A 19,074-nucleotide genomic window follows, 5' to 3' on the forward strand; every position below is an offset into this window, starting at 1 on the left:
CACATATGCCGTATACACTGGGAACGGGATGAAAAATATAGCCATGTCTGTATGCAAAAATTGAAGGAATTAACAAATTGGTGGAATACATGAAATGCTACATGCATAAGTGTACTGTAGGAATATTAAGCTTCCTGAGGGCAGGGATGATGATAATTGATTCGAGCTCTACTCACTGTAGGCACTAAATAAACTGTAAACTGTAAATAAGCTTCTAGATCGTGAGCCCATTGTTGGGTAGGAACCGTCTCTATATGTTGCCGACTTGTACTTCTCAAGCGCTTAGTACAGTGCTCTGCACACAGTAAGTGCTCAATAAATATGATTGAATGAGTGAATGAATGAACACTTCTGATTGATTGGACTCCTTTTGTGGTCAGTCACTGCCTTTCTCGCCTCCGATCCCTTGCCCACATCCTCCCTCAGGCCTGGAACTCCTCTCCCCCTCATATCCTCCAGACCACCAGTCTCCCCAACTTCAAAGCCCTCCTATCATATCACCACCGAGAGGACTTCCCTTCTATGTTGCCTACACACTCAGGTCTGTGCCTTTTAATACTCACCCATCCCCAACCCCCACAGGACTTCTGGACATACCCATCTGTAATTAACTGTATTGTCTGTCTCCCCCTCTAAAACTGTACGCTCCTTGTGGGCAGGGATTGTCTACCTCACTTTACTGAGCCACAAGAAGCAGCGTGGCTCAGTGGAAAGAGCATGGGCTTTGGAGTCAGAGGTCATGGGTTCAAACCCTGGCTCCACCAATTGTCAGCTGTGTGACTTTGGGCAAGTCACTTAACTTCTCTGTGCCTCAGTTACCTCATCTGTAAAATGGGGATTAACACTGTGAGCCCCCCATGGGACAACCTGATCACCTTGTAACCTCCCCAGTGCTTAGAACAGTGCTTTGCACATAGTAAGCGCTTAATAAGTGCCATTATTATTATTATTATTGTATTGTACTCTCCCAAGGGTTAAGTACAGGGGTCTGCACACAGTAAGTGCGCAATAAATACCCCTGATTGATTGAGCCTCGAGACAGTAAAAGCATCCAAGTTTAACAAAGTACGCACTTGCCCTGAGATTCTTCTGTCCAAGCAACAAAAACTAAACACGAGTCTCAGCATCTATGGCCAGTTGTGAATATGGTGAGTCTCATTTAACAGTTTTGCTCCGTTTTAATTTACTATGAGCAAAGGCTGGGGGAAGAAACAAGGTGTTTCATACCGTGATTCATTAGGGTTGCACTAGCAGCAGGCCACCAAAGAAAAAATGCTATCTACCAATTCTAGCTTCTGTTGGGAAAAAGAACAATGAGTCACACACAAAAGCCTAGTCAAATCCAGGACATGGGAGGAGCTGGGAAGACTGAGCATCTTGGTTAGGACCCAAAGTTTACTGCCATGAATCTAATAAATATTCCTCCTGGGAAGACACTGAGAAACTAGCTGGCAGATATACATCCCTCCGTGGCAAAGTGAAACAACATATTCTAATACACAGCTCTTGAGCATCCCAATTAATGAGACCTTCCTTCAGTGGCTTAAAGTCGGGGTTGAAACTGCAGAAGAGATGAATATTAACACTCTCTAAAGAGATGAATGTTAGCAATCTCTACTATACGGATTAGGAAGCAACAATCATTCTGGAAGCCAGGGAAAGCTCTGGAACCACTGACGGAAATATTACTTGGCTATAGTCCCCAAACAAAGCACAGGAATATTGTCAAAGGGGATGTTGCAAACAACCCTAAAGACACACGTGGGTCTGGTTCTTTAGTCCTTACACCGCTGGTTTCACTGCAAATCTAATTACACAGGCGAACTGTGCCCACGGAAGGTCTCTCTTCCTTTCTCAGCTTCTGCTGCCAAGTGCCATGGGCTCAGGAGCGGCGACCGAGTTCAGAGTGACCTGGGAGGGGAACGTTAGTGTTCAGTAGCAAGGGAAAGGAGTCCGGCAGGGCACTCTAGCACATTTTTGTCTTCTTATGATGCCATTACCTCACTTCTCATAACCTCCCCAATATAACTTACGCCTGTTGTTTCCAGGTCAACTGAGGGGTCGCGGGATTCCTCGAATGACATCAGGGGCCTGTGGGTTCCGGGAAGGACCTCAATCTAGCATCTGATCCAGTCGCCTCCCTCCAAGAAGGTTAGCATTGAAATGATTTGGGTCAGAGCAACAGTATTTATTGAGTGTCTACTGGGTGCTTAAAACTGTACTGAGCATTTGGAAGAAAATACCATGAGTGTAATTACTATTGCTAAAAATTGAGGAGGGGAAAAATAGAATGGAAAGACAAATAGGTGAATAATAATGAAGGTATTAAGCGCTTACTTTGCCAAGAACTGTTCTAAATTCTGGGGTAGAAACAATCAATCATATTTATTGAGTACTTACTGTGTGTGGAGCACTGTACTAAGCTCTTGGGAAAGTACAATAAAACAGAGTTGGTAGACTTGTTTCCTGCCTGCAACGTACAAGATTATCAGACCCAATTTCTGTCGTTCATTAGGCTCACGATCTAACAGAGAATTTTAAATAGTAGAATTTGTAAGTCAGTATTTCCAAGCCATTGCTTTCTTGTTTTTAAGATTTCCAAATTTGGAGGTAGCATGGTCAAGGGGAAAGAATACAGGGATTGGTAGTTGAAAGAAACTGGTTCTAACTCCAGCTCTGCCATTGGTCTTCTGTTTGACCTTGAGCAAGTCACTTAATCTCTCTGGCCTCAGTTTTCTCATCTGATAAATGAGGTTACGATACCTGCCTTTCCTGCCTGGTCAACTTTGAGCTGTACGTAGGATAGGAACTGTGCCCGACCCAAGCTGCTTGTATCTACACCCGTGTTGAAGCTATCTGTAACCACCTCATGCCACACCCAGCATTTCCATTAAATGTAGTAACATTCACTCTTCACACTGTACTTCATTTTTTTAAAATGAAATTTAAATAAAATACCGACTGCTACTTTTCATAGGAATTAAAAGGCAAAAGAAAATGGATAGTGTCAGATTTGTTTAATCCCCATTGTTGGGGCATGCATTTAAAAATGAAATTCAAAGTTTGAATTCAAAGACTTTGGGCTACATGAAAAATACTGAGGCAGTGTTTTCAGCCAATGCGACTGGAAGTGGCTCCTATGCCAAAGCAACACCTGCAGGCTAATGGATTTAAAAAATCACACCCAGACCCCTGGACATTCCCCTGCCCAGTGCCCCATCAGAATGGCCTTCAATCCACGAGACCCTTGGAGTTTCTATTAAAAAATAAATAAAAAGAACAGGAAGAAACGCCCCCCCCCCCCCCCCACACACTGAAGTCTTTGTCACAACTAATTTCTGACAGTCCTGCCATCAAGATCCTTTCATTGTGAGAATGAGTGTTTGCCCCTGACCTTCTGATTCCAACCTTGCTGCCTCTCATAAAAAGGACATACACCAACAATGGCAATGCTGAGAGAAACTGAGAAAGAGCGGAAGACTCCTTCAGAAAATGAGGGTTAAAGAAGCCAAACCAGAAACGATCACTAGCAACGTTTCTCCCCTACAGGGTCATTGAGATCTGGCCTAGTCAGACAGGGAATAAATACCTGACCTTTGGAGCGAGGAAAATGGTCCAATATGCAAGTTCCCTTTGCTTCCCTTGAAGGTGTGGAAAAATGCTGCGTGGATGAATGGGAGTCACACCCAGCACACTGCTCTCTACCCTACAACACCAGCCTCTCCTCTTTCAGAAGACAGTTCCTTGGATGAATAAAGATGGGATGCGGCTTTTAGTGGTGGTGAATCGACAGGGCAGGTGGTTCAAAATTCAAGTCCTCTACCAGGATCACATCTGGCCCTAGGTGGGCTAAAGACTAGCTTCATCTGTCAATGTGGGGGTTGGATACATTTTCAAGTGTGTTTGCCTACAACAAGGATGTGGAAAGAAAAACTGGACAGCCTAAGGCTAAGCTCAGAGAGACATAAATGGCCATTCCCATTCCAGATATGAGCTCACATCCAGGATTCAAGGGTATAATGAGGCTTCCACCCATTTTAAACATAGATGTACGTGCATTTTGCTAAAATTTTGGCCTGAGGTTTATTAACTGTTCCGATAAATCATGCGCATTTAATAATACTGAATGACAATTTAGAAAGGGTGAAGCAGGGAGTGCTGGCATTTTATTTCAGCATTATACATTTAGTCACTTCCTTTAATACAGTGCTAAACCATCAACATTGATGAAGCCTTTAAAGGCCACTGTTATAAACTGAACTAACCGCTTCATTCTAGATCATCAATCATGTCAAGATGCAATGTGACTGTTTCTAGGAAATGTCAGCCACAGCACACAATACTTTCTGTGTACCCAGAAATACTAAGCATTGCGTGCAATAAAAAAACAAACAACGGTCAAATTCACTAAGTGCTCTAGCCTGCACTAGATCAGGCATAAGTTAGAAATATAAGGTTACACTTTTAGAGTCTTCCTTCTGATTGAAACCAGGGATGGAGAGGAACAGTGCTGGTCACCTTGTAAATGCTGTTTTAGAACCACTTCAAGCAGAACTGGAAAAGTGAGGCGCAAAGCAGCATACTCACCCAGGACTCACCCGCTCTTAACAATGCCTTTGCTCAGTTCCCAATTATGTGCTCCACTGCAAACGCGCAAGACTAGGAAGACCAACAACTCACCTTACATGCTCTTTTATTACTCCCCTAAGTGACAGGCCAAGTAAGGTAATTGGGCACCAGAGGCAAATTTCAACAACTTGTTCCCGGGCTTTGGGACCTTCCCCTCCCTCTTCTCTGACTTCCTCCAAGGAAGGAGAAGGAATGGAGGGGGAAAGAGTAGCCTCCCACTTTGCGGCCTGCTTGCCACACTTAGGGAAGGCAGAACCTCAGGCTGGGTGGTCACACCCAGGCAGTAATATCTACGCTCCAAAACAAACATCACCACCTCGGAACCACAGCTACCCAAGGGCCTCCACCACATGATGCGAAGAGGGAAGAAAGGGAAAGAGAAAAATGGGAAGAGAGGGAAGAGGAAGTAAGAATGGCTTGTCTAGACCAGAGGACAAGAGTACGGGAAAGGAGGAGGCCAGGGGGAGGGCACAGAGAGAAATCCGTCATGACTTCAAAGCTTAGTGCTAGAGGAGTTCTGAGTTAATCAATGAATGGTATTTATTGAGCACTTACTGTGTGCAGACCATAGTACTAGGCATCTGAGAGAGTACAATACAGTAGGTAGACACAATCTCTGTCCTCAAAGAGTTTACAATCTAGTGGTCGGACAAGTCTCTAAATTTCTAAGTGATGTGGGAGGGAAGATGTTATGATTAGATAGATCAGTTTTTAAGGAAGGATAGACAATGGGGCCCAAAATCTTTGGGCCACAATGACAGATAAGGTGGCTTGGGCATATAGCTTGAAGTGGCATTCTTCCCTTCATGTTTGTACAAAATAACGTGCAGCTCATGGGAGCTCCTGTTACCCAGTATAATAAAAAACGGGAGGCCTAGAGAAGCAGCCTGCTGTACTGGATAGAGCACGGGCCTGAGAATCAGGAGGACCTGGGTTCTCATCTCAGCTCCACCACTTGTCTGCTCTGTGACCTAGGGCAAGTCGCTTCACTTCTCTATGCCTCAGTTAACTCATCTTGAAAATGGGGATTAAGACTGTGAGCCCCCTGTGGGACATGGATTGTGTCCAACGTGATTACCCTGTATCTACCCTAGTGCTTAGAACAGTGTCTGGCACATAGTAAGGGTTAAATTCCATGAAAGAAAAAGTCCTAATGAGAGACAGGGTCACAGAGAGCTCAGCAAGAGTCCACCAAAATGGACAATTCCAAACTTTCTGCACTAATTTTAACCCAGGGTTTGCCAGTCAAATACAAAATAACATAAAACCTGAATTACCTGGGGAATTCCAGCCAAATTAAAGAGAATCAGTTTAACAGAGATGCTGGACTTTTTGATTTAGCACAGGTCTTCTCCCTAAAACCCCAGCACTGTTTTCATATTTCCTTCCAAATCAGTTTTTAAAGTTGTTCCTGCCACACCTCAACAACCAGGAGAAAAGCATTCGCCCATGGTTGGCAGGTGGTGTCTTCAACTTTGAACTTTATTGCTCTTGCGAGCAGGGAGGCTCACTTCAGTTTTATAACTAAATGAACACTGCCACTATATAAAAGGGATCATGTTTGGACATAGCAGAGTTGCAGTGCTAAAGCTTTTTTTTATGGCATTTGTTAAGTATTTACTACGTGCCAGGCACTGTACTTACTAAAGGGGTTGTTAAGAAAGGCCTACAGTGAGTTTTCTTTTACCCTTTTGCTGAGTAAAACAAGGCTCAGAGGAGGCATCCTTTTACTTCTCCCTTTCAAAGATTCCTGGAGGACAGTGAGTACAATTTTCAGGACCTAAAAACTTTGGGTGGTTTTGTTACTTGTTACTGACGATATTATTTCTAATCCTAGTTACCCCCCCTTCTAATTTCGCTAAATTCAGGAAGTCCTCCATTTCCCACAGTCCAAGTTATGACAAATGGAAGTTATGAAGAATGGTTCTTCCGATATTTGAATTCTCTGCTGGCTTCAGGTTTATTGACACTGGGAGGGATCTGGCTCCAGGCTCCTAAGGGAAGTATTATGTAAGCAGCCTGTCCCAACCCTCCTCACTGCTTTCCTGTTCTCCCTCCCTGTGCTTGCCATCCTAACCCTGCACCCCGGCACCCCGATCCCGCACGCCCCGCCCTTACCTCCCCTCCTCCTGCCACGATTCTGGGGAATTTTAGTAAAAATAGGGCATCCTACCTTGGTTTTAGGAACTCTTCCCCACCTCCATTTGAGTGAGATTTGAACCCTATCAAATGTACCAAGAAGAGTGGAGATCTCAGAAATTAGCATAGGAGATAAGCAGGATATCTCCCTCAAGAATTCAAGTCTATTCATGGTGCATTAACTTTAAATCATACAGTAATTACCATCAGAAGACTCTTCTTCCTCACCATACAACATTAGCATCCACATATGCAGGGCTAGGAGATATACATCAACCCGGTCCTCTAGGATTTTACATCCTATACACGGGTCTCTGAAAATTCCTCTCGGATTTGTTTCCCATCTTTGTTCACGGTTTTTGCCCCTGGCCTAAACACTAAATTAACTTTGAAGCTGGAACTATGCTGACGCCTCCATGGCATCTGAGAAGCAGCATGGAGTAGTGGATAGAGCACGGGCCCGGGATTCATGGGATCTAATCCCAGCTCCACTTGTCTGCTGTGTGACCCTGGGCAAATCACTTCACTTCTTTGTGCCTCAGTCACCTCTTCTGGAAAATGGGCATTGAGACTGTGACCCCACATGGGACAGGGACTGTATCCAACCCGAGCTGCTTGTACCCACCCCAGAGCTTAGTACCTAGCCTGGCACCTAGTAAGCACTTAGCAAATACCACAATTACTATTATATTATCTGCGCTCTTTTTGTTTACAGTTCGCAAACACTGGGATGATAAAGTTGAGAGTTTCTCCATTAGGAGTATCACAGTTTTTAAACTAGAAAAAAAATGGAACAAGAACCTCTTTGTGTACACATTGTTGTGCTGGGGATGGGGGATAAAGAGTTCACTACAAAGCTCTTGTTTGTAATATCTATAAAGTTGACATTAGATTCTTCCCTTTCACACTGGTATTATGTACAGTCAAATAACAGTAACATGACAGAGTGCCTAGAAACTTCAAATCTTTTAGTGTCCATTTTTAGGATACAGATTCTGTACTGTCAAACTGTATTTATGTTGTGAGGAACAGATCCATAGTTTAGTTCATTCTTAAATCTCTTTTCCTGAATAGTTGGTGCCTCAAGTGCAATTTTTAAATGTTATTTCTCTCTCAGATGCCTAAGTTTACTGCACAATTTCAGATGAAAAAGGGCTTTCTTCTTTATTACCTCGGTAAGGTTTTTAGTTAGCAGGTACTTCCGGGCTATGGTCTGCAAGGGCCTGGGAAAGGGGACCGGAGGGACTCTTTGGAAAAGAGACAAGAGACCCAAGGAGGTGCCCAGAACCACCCAATTTCTCACCCAGCAATTCAGTCACTTCTGCCATGGCACCCCTCCACCCAAGCAGATACTCCCACCCAGCCAGTCAATGGGTCATTAACCTAGGTCAATTTGAAAAGAAGCTTTAAAATATAGCCTTAATCTTCCTCTAGACTGTAAGCTCGTTCTGGGCAGGGAAAGTGTCTTCTAACTCCAACCACTTAGTTCAGTGCTGGACATGTACTAATCGCCCAATAAATACCACGGATTGATTGATGCTTAACTTCTGCTAGGCCCCTACTATTACTGTGGTATGCATTTATTAAGGGTTTGTCAAGCACTGCACCGAGAGCTGGGGAAGATACAAATTAATCAGGTTAGACGTAGTCCCTGTCCCACATGGGGCTCAGAGTCTAAAGTTGAAAGGAGAACAGTGCTTGACACATAGTAAGCACTTAAATACCAAAATAGGTATTGAATCACCATTTTATGAGGAAACTGAGGTACAGGGAAGTGGCCACATAACAATAATGACGGCATTTGTTAAATGCTTACTATGTGCAAAGCACTGTCATATAGCAGACGAGTGGTGGAGCCGGGATTAGAATACAGGTCCTTTGCCTCTAGGCCTGTGCTCTTTTCACTTGGCCATGGTTATAATCGATCAACCACCCAATGGTCATTACTGAGCTCTTACTATGTACAGGGCACTGTATTACGAGTTTGGGAGACTACAACAGAATTAGCAGACACACTCCCTGCCCGTAACAGGCTTACACTCTTAGAGGGGTTATATTATACCTACATTATTCACATTTACCCTTAGAATTGGAGGGAACAGTCCTCAATTCCATAATGAACTTCGCTCATTTCTGTCTTAAGGCATGTTTTTCTCTACACATTTTCGCTAGGACACCATCAGGGAGTTAGGGAGCCCTCGTCTGAGAGCGGGAGTCTGGGTATGGTGCGCCGCGGGGTTGGAAGTAACATCTTGAGCATATGCAGGTGGCAGCAGAGCAGTGTTTACAGGGCAGGTTTTCTGCATGTGCAGGCCTGGGCAAGAATAAAAACCTCAAAGAGAAGAAGTGGGGGAGCCATCACCACAGGGGGCAAATAACTGCATGGATTTCTGAACTTCCAAACACTGATTAGCTGGGAAATGTCTAGAGTTGTTCCATTTCTTGATCGATATTTGCAGAATGTCACAGACCACATTTAATTTGAACCAAAATCCTGTAAAGACTCTTAAACTGCTCCAATATACATTAAAATTATTTCCATGCTTCATAAGGAAGTTTCAGGAAACCTGGCCTAACTAATTCCTTTTCTGGCTTCTCATGCTTCCCAAAGCCTTCCCAGTGTATTCTAAATTTCAGAGCAAACTGTCCTCAAAGTATTTATTTTGGAAGAACAACTTTTTTTTTTGAAAGCAAGCATAAACTCTACACAGAAAATCCTAGCCACATAAAGAGGACTAACACCACAGGGGCCTAGATAAAACACTTGTAACATGGCATTAATACAACTTGAAAATGATGATGTAAAAACAAGTGGAGAAACGCAAGTGTTACTTCACAAGCATCATTCATCCTACCTTGAGAAACATGCGATAAGTTCTGAAATTTCTCATGTTCATTTTGGGTGAGCTTCGTTAGTCACGTGTCCTGATTATGGCAATCTGTACTTTCAAAACCATCACTTAAAAACTAAGAAGAATTTTTCTAATTCTAACTTTTCCTTTAATAAGAAAGTGGGGCAGAGATAATACCAAAGAAGAGCTTATAGCAAGTAAGCCCATGATCACAGCGAGTGTCACTTGCAACAGAAAGTGAATAGAAAGTGGGAAGTAGCGTAGCCTAGGGGATAGAACAAAGGCCTGGGAATCAGTAGGTCCTGGACGCTACTCCTGGATCCACCCCTTTGTCTGCTCTGTGACAGCATGTCACCTCACTTCTCTGTGCCTCAGTTACCTCATCTGTATGATGGGGATTAAGACTGTGAGCCCCATGAGGGACTCCAACCCAGTCTGCTTGTATTCACCCTAGCATTCAGTACAGTGCCCTGCACATAGTAAGCGCTTCACAAATACCACAGTTATTATTATTATTATTTAAAGATTTTATCTCGAAACATTACCCTTAAGTCAGCAAATTCTTTGTCCAAATACAGCCTGCACCTGCCTATTTTTAGTCTTTTCACTTCTAGCACTTACAAACTTATTCACAACCTCTTCAGCACTCATGAGTCTATGCCCACTTTAGTTTTGACCTCTTTAGTTATAAACAGCTTGATGCTTCCCCCCCACCCCCCACCCACCCACTATAGAGTAAGGGATGTGGAGGGGATGTGTGGCTTTGTGATTTAGTACTTCCCAAGGGCCTACAACAGAGCCCTGCAGGCTCTCCGGGGATAGAAAGTACTAGCAAATGAAAGCAAGTTCATGAAAAACTTCACATCTTCAGAGCATCTACTGCCTGCTTTAAGAAAACAAACTAAATGAATGGCCCATTCATTTAGGGTCCTAAGAGTGGTGATAGGTGAATGGCACTAAATAATGTTTCCCGAACACCAGCAGATGCTTGGTACTGTTTCCAAAATTTACATGAGACACAGTTCCTACCCTGGAGGGGCTTACAATCTAGCACAGCAGATTCAAAATAACTAATGTACACTAAGTATCAAGAATGCACTGAAATGAATTCCCGTCCAAATACTCAACATGATTTCGGGGAAACAATATTTGGTGTGGTGATGATGCAGCAAGCTGAGACGGCTTCCTAGAGGACCAGGGGCTTGGACTTGAATTCTAAAGGCTAGAAGGATCATCTTAGGCAAAAAGGAAAAAAATAGGGGGCTGGGTCTTTCAACCCACCGCTTAGTTTTATTGGGCTATAAAACAGTACTCATCCATCAGTGCCAAATCCCTGTTTAATAACAATAATTCAATCTGGCTCAGTTTGGAGCACCTGTTTTAAAGCAGTTTTGGCATGTACATGAGAGATGCTCAAGGATTTAAATGGATGCTCCAAAATCCACTGTATTTGTCCTTGGGTGTGCCTATGTTCTGGACAACTTAAATGATAAGTACAAAAACCAAGCGGATTGTGATGTTTTCCTGCACTGCAACAAAAACAATTAGCGTGAACTCCTAATTCACATACTCTGAGAAGCCATTCCTCTACATCTTCCCCACAGATTGAAAATAACTTTCGATGGGTTTAAAATACTTTTCGGTGATACATGAGTTCTCTCTCACACACAAACCGCTTATCTTTTTATTATGCAGAAATAACAACGTTGGAAACCGGCCTGGTAGGTCCCAGGACCTAAAACTTCCATCTCTGCCACTACACGGTACGTACCGCGGGCTATTAACATTATTCCTACGGTACTGCTATTAACAGAGAAGCAGCGTGGCTCAGTGGAAAGGGCCCGGGCTTTGGAGTCAGAGGTCATGGGTTCAAATCCCAGCTCCACCAACTGTCAGCTGTGTGACTTTGGGCAACTCACGTCACTTCTCTGGGTCTCCGTTCCCTCATCTGTAAAATGGGGGTTAAGACTGTGAGCTCCCCGTGGGACAACCTGATCACCTTGTAACCTCCCCAGCGCTTAGAACAGTGCTTTGCACACAGTAAGTGCTTAATAAATGCCATTATTATTATTATTATTAACGTTAGTACTATTTTAAAGTGGTTACTACGTGCCAAGCCCCTTGGAAGATGCAATGGATTCAGCTGAGAGCCAGTCTCAATCAATCAATCGTATTTACTGAGCGCTTACTGTGTGTAGAGCAGTGTACTAAGTGCTTGGGAAGTACAAGTTGGCAACATATAGAGACAGTCCCTACCCAACAGTGGGCTCACAGTATCCCATCCTCCACGGGACTCCCAGTTTAAGGGGGGGGGGAGAGAGAGCACCGGTATAAAAGGCCCTACTGGGAGCTCACCTTCTCCAGGAGGCCTTCCCAGACTGAGCCCTCTCCTTCCTCTCCCCCTTGCCCCCCGTCCATCCCCCCGTCTTACCTCCTTCCCTTCCCCACAGCACCTGTATATATGTATATATGTTTGTACATATTTATTAGAGACGCAGTGTGGCTCAGTGGAAAGAGCGTGGGCTTGGGAGTCAGAGGTCTGGGTTCGAATCCCGCCTCCCCCACATGTCTGCTGTGTGACCTTGGGCAAGTCACTTCACTTCTCTGTGTCTCAGTTCCCTCATCTGTAAAATGGGGATTAAGACTGTGAGCCCCACAGGGGACAACCTCATCTCTTTGTGTTCCCCCCAGTGCTTAGAACAGTGCTTTGCACATAGTAAGCGCTTAACAAATACCAACATTATTATTATTATTACTCTATTTATTTATTTATTTTACTTGTACATATCTATTCTATTTATTTTGTTAATATGTTTGGTTTTGTTCTCTGTCTCCCCCTTCTAGACTGTGAGCCCACTGTTGGGTAGGGACCGTCTCTATATGTTGCCAACTTGTACTTCCCAAGCGCTTAGTACAGTGCTCTGCACACAGTAAGCGCTCAATAAATACGATTGATTGATTGATTATAAAACCTCCCCCTTTGAGATGAAGAAAACTGAAGCACAGGGAAGTTAAGTGACTTACCCAAGGTCACCCAGCAAGCAAGTAGGGGATTTTTTTTTTCTTTTTCCCCCATTAGGTCCCGCTACTTTTCTATTAAACCGAGGAGGGGGTATTTTTGCAATGATTCCCGGAGCCGAGCCACAAGAAAACGAGGCCGGGGTGGGGACAGGGTCTCCGCTGCCTCTGCCTCTTCTAGACTGTGAGCCCGCTGTTGGGTAGGGACTGTCTCTATGTGTTGCCGACTTGTACTTCCCAAGCGCTTAGTACAGTGCTCTGCACACAGTAAGCGCTCAATAAATACGATTGATTGATTGATTGATTAATTGCCCAGCCGGTCCGTCAGCTCGGGGGGGGGGGGCGGGGGGAGCACCCGCTCGCCCAAAGGCGGCCCTCGAGGGTATTTCCTGAGCGCCTCCTGCGTGCGCTGAGCCCTACCCTAAGCCCTGTCCTCAATCAATCAATCAATCAATCAATCGTATTGATTGAGCGCTTACTGTGTGCAGAGCACTGGACTAAGCGCTTGGGAAATACAAGTTGGCAACATAGAGAGACAGTCCCTACCCAACAGTGGGCTCACAGTCTAGAAGGGGGAGACAGAGAACAAAACCAAACATACTAACAAAATGAAATAAATAGAATATATATGTACAAGATAAATAAATAGAATAATAAATATGCACAAACATATATACATATATACAGGTAAATATATATATACATATATACTCGGGAGACAATGCGAAGATCGAGCCGGGGCGGCGGCTGGGAGGGGGAAGGCACCTGGGGGCTGGATGGTGGCCGGGCCAGGGCCACGGGGAGAGGGATACAAGTAAGATAAATAAATAGAGTAATAAATATGTACAAACATATATACAGGTATGTATATATATATATATATACACAGGTATGTGTGTGTGTGTATATATATATATATATATGCATATAATGGTGGTGGCTCAGTGGAAAGAGCCCGGGTTTTGGAGTCAGAGGTCGTGGGTTCGAATCCCGGCTCCCCCACAAGTCTGCTGTGCGACCCTGGGCAAGTCGCTTAACTTCTCTGAGCCTCAGTTACCTCATCTGTAAAAATGGGAATTAAGACTGTGAGCCCCACGTGGGACAACTTGATCACATATCGTATCCCCCCCCAGCGCTTGGAACAGTGCTTTGCACACAGTAAGCGCTTAACAAATATTATTGTTATTATTATTATTATATGGTCGGGAGACAATGCGAAGATCGAGCCGGGGGGGAAGACACCTGGGGGCTGGATGGTGGCCGAGCCGGGGCCAAGGGGAGAGGGATACAAGCAAGATAAGTAAATAGAGTAATAAATATGCACAAACATATATAAATATATACAGGTATGTGTGTGTGTATATATATATATATATATGTGCATATAATGGTGGTGGCTCAGTGGAAAGAGCCCGGGCTTTGGAGTCAGAGGTCGTGGGTTCGAATCCCGGCTCCCCCACAAGTCTGCTGTGCGACCCTGGGCAAGTCGCTTAACTTCTCTGAGCCTCAGTTACCTCATCTGTAAAAATGGGAGTTAAGACTGTGAGCCCCACGTGGGACAACCTGATCACATCGTATCCCCCCCAGCGCTTAGAACAGTGCTTTGCACACAGTAAGCGCTTAACAAATATTATTATTATTATTATTATATGGTCGGGAGACAATGCGAAGATCGAGCCGGGGGGGGGGGGGGGGGGAAGACACCTGGGGGCTGGATGGTGGCCGGGCCAAGGGGAGAGGGAGAGGAGGGAGTCAGCCCTCTGCGGGCCCCACTCACAGGTGACGATGGGTTTGTTCTCCATGGTGTAGATGACGGGCGGGAGCGTCTCCTCGGCGGGGTCCATGGACGTCCGGCCTCACCAGCCCCGGCTCGGCCCCCCGCTCCCCATCCGGACGGACGGACGGACGGACGGCCCTCTCTCCCTCTCTCCCTCCCTCCGTCCCTCCCCTCACGGCCGGTGCCCCCCTCTCTCTCCGTCCCTCCTTCCCGGGGGCAGCCACTTCCGGTCCCGCGGGCTCAGCGTGACCACTTCCGGCGGACCGACCAATCAGACGGCACGGGACGGGGGCCCGCCCCGCCCACCGCCCCGCCCTGAGGGGAGGGAGGCGGGGCCGCCTCAGGGGACGGGGGCCGGCCACGGGCCCGCCTGTTGGGGCGGGGGGCGGGAGACGGCAGGCCGGAGGGGGACGGGGAGGCGTGGTGGGAAGCATGAGGGAAGCATGAAGGAGGAGACAGGCCTGAGGGAGACGGGGAGGCATGATGGGAAAGAGAGAAGCGTGAGGGAGACAGGCCTGAGGGAGACAGGGAGGCATGATGGGAGAGAGAGAGAAGCGTGAGGGAGACGGGGGGGGCAAGAGGAAGACAGAGAGGCATGAGGGGAGAGAGGGAAGCATGAAGGAGACAGGCCTGAGGGAGACAGGGAGGCATGAGGGGAGAGAGGGAAGCATGAAGGAGACAGGGAGGCGTGAGGGGAGAGAGGGAAGCATGAAGGAGACAGGCCTGAGGGAGACAGGGAGGCATGAGGGGAAAGACAGAAGCATGAAGGAGACAGGGAGGCATGATGGGAAAGAGAGAAGCATGAGGGAGACAGGGAGGCATGATGAGAGACAGGCCTGAGGGAGACAGGGAGGCATGATGGGAAAGAGAGAAGCATGAAGGAGACAGGCCTGAGGGAGACAGGGAGGCATGAGGGAAAAGAGAGAAGCATGAGGGAGACAGGGAGGCATGATGGGAGAGAGAGAAGCATGAGGGAGACAGGCCTGAGGGAGACAGGGAGGCGTGAGGGGAAAGTGGAAAGTGTGAGGGAGACAGGGAGGCATGATGGGAAAGAGAGAAGCGTGAGGGAGACAGGGAGGCATGATGGGAGAGAGGGAAGCATGAAGGAGACAGGCCTGAGGGAGACAGGGAGGCATGATGGGAAAGAGAGAAGCGTGAGGGAGACAGGGAGGCATGATGGGAGAGAGGGAAGCATGAAGGAGACAGGCCTGAGGGAGACAGGGAGGCATGATGGGAAAGAGGGAAGTGTGAGGGAGACAGGGAGGCATGATGGGAGAGAGGGAAGCAGGAGAAAGACAGGGAGGCATGATGGGAGAGAGGGAAGCATTAGGGAGACAGGCCTGAAGGAGACAGCCATGAGAGAGACAGGGAGGCGTGATGGGAGAGAGGGAGGCATGAGGGAGACAGGAAGGCATGAGGGAGACAGGGAGGCATGATGGGAGACAGGCCTGAAGGAGACAGGAAGGCATGAGGGGGGAGGCATGATGGGAGAGAGGGAAGCATGAGGGAGAGAGGAGTGAAGGGGGAGGCATGATGGGAGAGAGGGAAGCATGAGGGAGAGAGGCGTGAGGGAGGGAGGGAAGCATGAGGGAGAGAGGCGTGAGGGAGGGAGGCATGATGGGAGGGGGGAAGCTTGAGGGAGACAGGGAGGCATGATGGGGGAGAGGGAACAGTGCTTGGCACATATAGTAAGTGCTTAACAAATACCATAATTATTATTATTATTATGAGGGAGAGAGGGAAGCATGAGGGAGAGAAGAAGGCTTGAGGGAGAAAAAGAAGCATGAGGGAGAGAGGGAGGCATGAGGGAGAGAGGGAGGCATGAGGGAGAAAGGGAGGCATGAGGGAGAAAGGGAGGCATGAGGGAGAGAGGGAGGCATGAGGGAGAAAGGGAGGCATGAGGGAGAGAGGGAGGCATGAGGGAGAGAGGGAGGCATGAGGGGGAGAGGGAGGCATGAGGGAGAAAGGGAGGCACGAGGGAAAGAGGGAGGTATGAGGGAGAGAAGAAGGCTTGAGGGAGAAAAATAAGCATGAGGGAGAGAGGGAGGCATGAGGGAGAGAGGGAGAAAGGGAGGCATGAGGGAGAGAGGGAGGCGTGAGGGAGAAAGGGAGGCATGAGGGAGAGAGAGAGAGGCATGAGGGGAAGAGGGAGGCATGAGGGAGAAGGAGGCATGAGGGAAAGAGGGAGGTATGAGGGAGAGAGGGAGGTGTGAGGGAGGGAGGTGTGAGGGAGGGAGAAGAAGAAACGAGAATGTCAGAGTGAGGAGTGAAGGAGATGGTGAGGTTAGGGAGGGAAGATAGCAGAATGGGAGGGAAGAGGCGAAGGAAACTGGGGAGAGCTAGGAAAAAAAGATAGGGGAAAGAGGCAACATGCAGCAGCAGCCGAAAAAATCCTGGACATTGTCAGGAAAACCACACAAAAGGCATAGTTTTGCTACTGGTGAAAACAAGGTAAGAGCCTTGAGGGAAGTGATCGGATCTATTGTTTTCACCCAGTCGCTTAATACAGTGCTCTGCACACGTAGCGCTTAATATTAATAATAAGAAGAAATATAATAATAAATTGAAGTATTTCTTAAGTACTTTCTATGTGCCAAGCAATGTTCTAAGATACAAGTTACCCCACACAGTCCTTGGCCTACATGGGGCTCACACTTTTTTTGATGTTGTTTGTCCTTTTCCCACATGGGCTGACAGTCGAGGTGAATGCTGTTAATTGAATGCTGTAAATGGAATGCTCCATACACTCCTGGGATTGCATAAAAGGCATTGAAGAGCTGGAGAAGGTAGTAATGATCATTGTAGTAGTTCATAAGCTCTTACTGTGGAGGCAAGCAATGAACTAAACAGTAGATTCCCCCTTCTAGACTGCGAGCCCACTGTTAGGTAGGGACCGTCTCTATATGTTGCCAACTTGGACTTCCCAAGCGCTTAGTACAGTGTTCTGCACACAGTAAGCACTCAATAAATATGATTGATTGAGATTATGATACTGAGAAAGGTAACCAAGTGTTATTAAGTGATCAGATTCTGATATCATAACCTCCCCAGACCAAAGACTGAGAGGATGTGAATGGAGGGGTATAAAATCATCAAGCTTGTGGGCAGGGTAAACAGACGAATTAGGAGTAACTTAAAGTGGGAGAGGGATTGGGCTCAATAAACAGGAAAGAGAGGGACAGAGATGTCAGAGGTCAAGAAGCAGCGTGGTCCAGTGGAAAGAGCACAGGCCTGAGAGTCTGGGTTCTAAGCCTGACTCCACCGCTTGTCTGCTATATGACCTTGGACAAATCACTTCTCTGTGCCTCAGTTACCTCATCTGTAAAATGGGGATTAAGACTGTGAGCCCCATGTGCGACAGCATGTAAGTTCACTGTGGGCAGGGAACATGTCTGCCAATTCTCTTGTACTTTACTCTCCCGAGTGCTTAGTACAGTGGTCTGCACATAGTAAGTGCTCAATAAGTATCGCCGATGACAATCAGAAAGCCAAAGCAGAGAGAAGGGATCTAATCTTGTGTTGACCCGAGCACCCTCAAACTAGTAAGTATTTAATAAATGCCATCCTACAATTAAGAGAAAAGAGGAGAGGATAGGTGGAATGGAGAACAGAAATGGATACAGATGTGGCCTGGAATAATGAGTGTGGGACTAGGTGGCAGGAGAATTATGATATACATAAATAAAGAACTCACTGCTGCGGCATAAGGAAGAGCTCTGTTTTGCTGGTTCCCTGGCCCTGTTGGCGTGGTTCACCGGGCTGAGCTTAAAATTGGAACAGTGGAGATCCACCTTGCTTCCAAGCAGACGTACAGACAGGGCCCTGGCAGCATTTGGATTTAATTCACCACAACGAAAAGTTTTGCAGGTTGAAAAGAGCAGTAGGTGGTGGCTTGCTAAAGGAAAAATTAAGGGCTACATCCTATCGCCCACCAGTTTGTCTTGGAAAAGTAAAAATATCATCACTGCACAGAATAAAAGCACGTTGTGTTCAAGGTATGCCCGATTTGAACCTCACGTTCCATGTTTGTAAGTGCTATACATTTGTGTGGAAACAACATTAAGCATTCTTTGTACAATAATAAATCTTATTGATTGGAACTGTGAACCCGAAATTGTATGCATAGAGCCCAAACGGTTTAACAAAACTTAAGTAGCCTTGCAGCCCAAATATTAGCCCTTCTCCTTAGTTGCATGTACAATCAATCAGGGGTATTTATTGAGCACTTACTGTGTGCTGTGTAATGTAATGCTGTTTAACGCTTGGGAAAATACAACACAGCAGAGTTGGTATATGTAGTCCCTGTCCATGAGGAGCTTATAGACCACAGGGGGAAGCACATATTAAAATAGATTATGGAGAGAGGAATTACTAAGTGCTCAGTAAATACCATTGATTGATTCATTTGTTATTCAATAACTGTTTCCCTTCCACATAGGCGGGGAGCCCCATGTGGGACCTGCTTATCTTGTATCTACCCCAGCACTTAGTACCGTGTTTGATACATAGTAAGCGCTGAACAAATGCCACTGTTGTATTAGTACAGTGCTCTGCACACAGTAACACTCAGTAAATACCATTGATTGAAATAAGTTCTTCCTCTAGACTGTAAGCTCATTGCGGGCAGGGAACGTGTCTGTCGACCCTCTTGTACTCTCC

General features: G+C 46.2%; 1 protein-coding gene across 2 annotated transcripts in view; it reads right to left on the reverse strand.

Annotated features, from left to right (window-relative positions):
* TRAPPC10 (trafficking protein particle complex 10) overlaps positions 1-14,538 on the reverse strand; it is a 69,076-nt gene extending 54,538 nt beyond the window's left edge. For both annotated transcript variants that reach the window (XM_038760059.1, XM_038760058.1), the window contains exon 1: positions 14,416-14,538. In XM_038760059.1, the coding sequence (XP_038615987.1) occupies positions 14,416-14,482 (67 nt within the window). In that variant the 5' untranslated portion in view covers positions 14,483-14,538. The remainder of the gene's footprint in view (positions 1-14,415) is intronic.
* Between the last annotated feature and the right edge of the window lie 4,536 nt (positions 14,539-19,074).

The sequence above is a fragment of the Tachyglossus aculeatus genome, chromosome 18, assembly GCF_015852505.1.
Source record: "Tachyglossus aculeatus isolate mTacAcu1 chromosome 18, mTacAcu1.pri, whole genome shotgun sequence".
Taxonomy (NCBI): domain Eukaryota; kingdom Metazoa; phylum Chordata; class Mammalia; order Monotremata; family Tachyglossidae; genus Tachyglossus; species Tachyglossus aculeatus.